Source organism: Nematolebias whitei, chromosome 11, assembly GCF_014905685.2.
Source record: "Nematolebias whitei isolate Nwh7 chromosome 11, NemWhi1, whole genome shotgun sequence".
Lineage (NCBI taxonomy): Eukaryota > Metazoa > Chordata > Actinopteri > Cyprinodontiformes > Rivulidae > Nematolebias > Nematolebias whitei.
The window spans coordinates 39,854,672-39,859,982 of record NC_056508.1 but is presented as its reverse complement, the minus strand read 5'-3'; the positions used below and the strand labels follow the sequence as shown (position 1 = coordinate 39,859,982).

At 39.7% G+C, this 5,311-nt stretch overlaps 1 protein-coding gene across 1 annotated transcript in view; it reads left to right on the top strand.

Annotated features, from left to right (window-relative positions):
• The window catches only part of clcnk (chloride channel K), a 22,897-nt gene that overhangs the window by 11,510 nt on the left and 6,076 nt on the right, over positions 1 to 5,311 (top strand). The window contains exons 13-15 of the mRNA XM_037684526.1: positions 439 to 591; positions 2,911 to 2,980; positions 3,132 to 3,242. Of these exons, the coding sequence (XP_037540454.1) occupies positions 439 to 591; positions 2,911 to 2,980; positions 3,132 to 3,242 (334 nt within the window). The remainder of the gene's footprint in view (positions 1 to 438; positions 592 to 2,910; positions 2,981 to 3,131; positions 3,243 to 5,311) is intronic.

The following is a 5,311-nucleotide window of genomic DNA, read 5'->3' as shown; positions in this document are numbered from 1 at the left end:
ACTACTATTGTACTACTATTCCTATGCGGTTTTTGACTTAGCGCGGGTCTTCTGGGTACTGATCCCCTGCGATAAACAAGGGACCACTGTATTTACATTTTAAGGCAAAAGAAAAGACTGAATCCATCCATTCATCCATCCATCATCTTTACACGCTTCTTCCTTTTCGGGTTGCAGGGGGTTACTGGTGCCCATATCCAGGTTGAAAGTTAATTAATAGTTAATGATTAATTAATTAATAATTAATTTATTATTAATAGTAGTTTATGAAAGCTGCTCTGTGATGTTGGTCTGCATAGTGTTTCATGATTTCCGTGAGCCATCTGTTTACCATAAAGTCACTACAATTATTCAACCTTGTTTATATTAAAAAGTAATCAAAAAGATCTGAACCATCAGTCTGAGCTGTAACCTCGATGCCACTCCTCTGTTAATCAGTACACCACGAAGCAGCTCCTCACTTCCCTCCTGGACAGCAGGCCGTGGAGCTCTCAATCCCACAATGCATCTGTGCAGCTGGATCCACCGATGGAGTGGAACTCATCGGGCTCTTTCGTTTTCCTGCCTTTGACTGTCTTTTTGCTCATGAAGGTAAAAAATAATTTAAAGGTCTCTTATTGAATTTGTTCTGCGCGTCTCTTTATTTTGTGTAATCTCATTAACATTTTCACAATGGAGTAAGCAAACAAAGCCAGTTTAACCTTTCAGGCTAAATGTGTCGTGAGATCTGATATTCATGCAGCAATGCTGCAGCAACACCAAACAACTTTGGTTAAATATCCTGATTCCTGCTCAATAATCCAGGTAAAAAATTCAACAAAGTTAAATCAGATCCTCTGGATGGTTTCTGTTTGTTGAAACATTTTGTTTCTCATCCAAAAGATTTCATCAGTCTGAGGAGCCACAACAAACAGTCTTATATCACCTTCTCATAGTGGGTCAACCAGTTTGATAGTGCTCAGGTGGTTTCTATAGTCCGCCCTCTTCCCCACCGACTTGTTTGAGGTAGAGATGCACCGATCCGATGCCGATATCTGTACCGATATCAGAAAAAAACTTCTGGATCGGGTATTGGTGACAATGCGACCGATCCATGACTGGGCAGATCTATTCACTCTAATTCTATGCTTTGTGCTCTGAGTGACGTCACGCGCTAGTGTACTGACTGAATAAATTAAAGTTGTGTTGTTTTTACATTTGACCAAACTTGTGAAGCTCTTGGTGTGTTTAAGTGCTGTTATCGTGCAGAGTTTTCAATAAATTTGTCATTCAGTACATTTGTGTCTGCGTTTAACAAAACAAATGTTTTAAGTTAATTCAGCACTGGGTTTGTAAGCTCAAACATCCAGGTAAACTACAAAAATGGTTAAATCATGTCATCTGGACCTGTTTCAGAAATGGGTCCAGATGACATGATTTAGTCATTTTTGTTAATTCAGCATTGTTTTTCCTGTATCGGATCGGTATCGATTAATACTAAACGGCAGATATCGGATCGGAAGTGGAAAAAAAGTGGATCGCTGCATCCCTAGTTTGAGGCAGTCATGGCCAAAGTGGTTCAAAATGTCCTGATTCCTGCTCAATAATCCAGGTAGAAAAATACAGCGAAGTTAAGTCATGTCCTCAACTTAGAAACAAAACAGACACTTTGAATAAGAAATTAATTAATCTAGAAAGGACTACAGTAGTCCCTCCATACTTCGCAGTTTGACTTTTGCAGGTTTTCAACGTAAGATTGTACACATTGTTTCCCAAGTTCAAGTCAAGCTTATTGCTATTCACATCACATGTGGTACATGAGGTGGAATTAAGTTATGTACACAGGATCCCAGTTACACCCAACAATAGCAAAAATATAAAAATAAACTGTAAGGATCTAAGATATACGCTAAAATGAACGCCAAATGCTACACTAAAAGATCTAAGGTATATGCTAAACACTAATAATGTAAAACAATATGGTGTTCAGCAGCCCAATGACAGACACCACCCCCCGGGGTCTGTCATTCCCCATTGCTGCTGTGGGAGCTTCAATGAGGCAGATACCAGAGTAAGCAGCATGGATTTTTTAATTGAAAATAATCAAGCGCAACCCAAAATGAGCCTTAACCCAAACCAAGCTGACCCAAACTGAACCGAACCGAGAAATGTCCCGGTGCTCCCTCCCGATGGCCAGTCCACTCCTGATGGCCAGTCCACTCCTGATGGCCAGTCCGCTCCCAATGACCAGTCCACTCCTGATGGCCAGTCCACTCCTGATGGTCAGTCCACTCCTGATGGCCAGTCCGCTCCCAATGGCCAGTCCACTCCTGATGGCCAGTCCACTCCCGATGGTCAGTCCACTCCTGATGGTCAGTCCACTCCTGATGGCCAGTCCACTCCCAATGGCCAGTCCGCTCCCGATGGCCAGTCCGCTCCCGATGGCCAGTCCACTCCCAATGGCCAGTCCGCCCCCGAGCGCTGATTGGCTCAGTAACCGTAGCATCAGTCTGTCTGCTCTTTTTTCTGTTCTCTTTTAGAGCGTTTAGGGAGTTTAGAACATTGTTAAAAATGTGTGAAGGGTTTATAAAGCCTTAATACAATATATAAATAAATACTAAAATAAATATAACTTCCCTACTTCAGATTTTCACCTATCGCGGGGGGTGTCTGGAACATAACCCCCATGATAAGTGAGGGACTACTGTATATCAAAAGCATTTTCTTACATTTTCTTAAGGAAAACACCTCAATTGCCTTTTGGATGTGCAGTTTTCAAGGATAAATTTACTCCAAGTCATTTTGCTGTTACCACATGAACATGTGAAATGGAAATAAGTCAATATTTATGAAAACTGAGGGCAGCACAAGGTGCGAGCAGAGCTGTGGGGATTTTTTTTTACAGTCTGTTTCTCTGTTGTTGCTTCGAAGATGTGGATGTTGGCCCTCGCCTGCACTTTGCCCCTTCCAGCCGGATACTTCATGCCGGTGTTTATCTGCGGTGAGTAATTGTTATTTTAACAGAAAACTGAACAGGTTTACAGTGAAACAGCATAAAATGTAAAACTTTGGCTGGGTTTATACATTTAAATCTGAAAGCTTTAAGGTTACAGAAACTCTTCTCATTATCTGATTTATTTTGTCTCCTCTAGGAGCAGCTTTGGGCCGTTTGCTTGGTGAAGGAGTGGCTTATGTGTCCTCTGGTGGAGGGATTTTAGGACCGCAGTGGGGATCTGTCAATCCTGGGGGCTATGCACTGGCTGGTAAAAAAAAAAAAAGAAGATAATAATGTTTATGCCTGTTTATGCCTGTTTATGCGTTTGTGTCTTTGACCAAAATATTTCATAAAGCAATGGACAAGGTTTGATGAAACGTACTGAAAGTAATTATTGGATGTAAATGCCAAGATGGCCGCCACAGCACAACTTCAAAAACCACAGAAATGGCTTTAATTCAGTGTTTTCTACATATATTGATTTAAAATTTGGTGATGTATTAGCTGAGGCTGATCCCCAATAGTTTGAGCACTAACAGACTGCGCAAGACTCATGCTTAAAATATTGCTCTTGACTTTTGGGAGTTTACATTGTCTGTCTGTTGTAGTGTGCTAAAACGGCTAGGTTAGCTTCAGCTACACTACAATTTTATTAAAATAACGGGTTCTCTCTTTTTCGAGCTTTACAGATATGTGACAGAGGTACTGTGCGTAGATGGTTTAATCAGTGACATGAGACGTTAATTTTCTTTGACCCATCAAAATAAATGTGGTCATTTATTAACAGAATCAAAATTTAACATCAAAACATTGTACACTTGATTAGATTGATCTGCTTCTGATTAATAAAACTTGGCATGTTTTACTTAATAAAACAACAGACATTTCTGAAGATATCTGGATTAATTACTGGCAAGATAGAAGAGTTTTAAAGATGGGAAATGAAGAAGTTTAAATGGAGAGAAAAGATGGATGAGGGAAAGTGTGTTGACTAGGAATGGCACCCTTCATCCGACTCCAGCTCAGCCCCGGTACACTCGGTAGTGAAGCGACTCGTTACCTTTGCAGAAGATAGGTCAGCTCCGGTACGGAGTTCCATTTCAACGCTACCTTAAGCATCTCCGGTCAGGATGGAATCGTCCGAAGTAGTGACGGTACTCCGTTCAACAAACACGCTCATCTCCCGGGTGAACTCACAGCGAGCTGTGAGTCCGTCAGAGGTTCCACTCAGATGTGGAAGACTCCATAGTCCCAACTCGACTCAGAAGACTGAAAAGCCTCAGAAGAGACTCAGAAGAACTCAAAAGACTCAGAGGAACTCAGAGGAACTCAGAGGAACTAACAGTTCCAGGAAATGTCGACTTTTAAAAAGTTCTGCTTCTGGTCACTTTTAGGAAGTCCTGATTGGTTGAAGCAACCAACAGGGGTGTGGTTCTAGTGACGTCAAAGGTTTTTACAAGTCGAGAAAACAGCAGAAATGTTTAGGAACAGACAGAGAAATGTTTTGACGAAGTGAGAAACACTGCAGGTGCCAGTTCTCTTGTTTACTGTCTGAGAGCTTTAAAAACACGACAGCTCGTTCTAACAACTTGTTTTCGACTGTCTCCGACTTTTGACCGACATCACTCTTCTCATTTCATACAGAAGATCAAAAAATGCATAATTACTTTGTAAAATAGACATTTAACTTGATTTCTAATTTGAATGAGGATTAAAAAAATCATTAATACTGTTTCACAGTTGATTTAAAATGAGTGGTTCACTTCAACATTTAAAAATGGTATGAACTAAACACACTTTTGATTACCAAGATATTGTAAAATAGTAATGATAATATAAAAAAGAGAGTGTTCTTTCAATTGATTAGTTCAGGATACAATTAGAAAGTCTCTGGATGAGCTAATTTGTATTTCTGGATTCAAATCAATGAAATAACAGTTCCTGTCCCATGAAGGTCTTCAGAGGCAGGTTTTGATCGGAGGCCAAGTTCACTACACTGTTAGCAAAATGTTTCACGAACCACTGGACAGATTTTACTGAAACTTTCAGGAAAGTATCACTAGATGTACCTCTAAAGTTGTTTATCTTTTCAAGCCAACCCAATTCAAAATGGCCACTACACCTTTTTAACATTCTGCAACACTAAAATGACAACAACACTATCAGTTTTACAGATATTGAGCTGAAATCTGAGTGAGTCAATCACAACAAATTAACTTGTGTTTTATTCTCATTCTAAGGTTCTACATCACAGGACAAAACTAAAAATTATACATATATATATATATATATATATATATATATATATATATATATATATATATATATATATATATA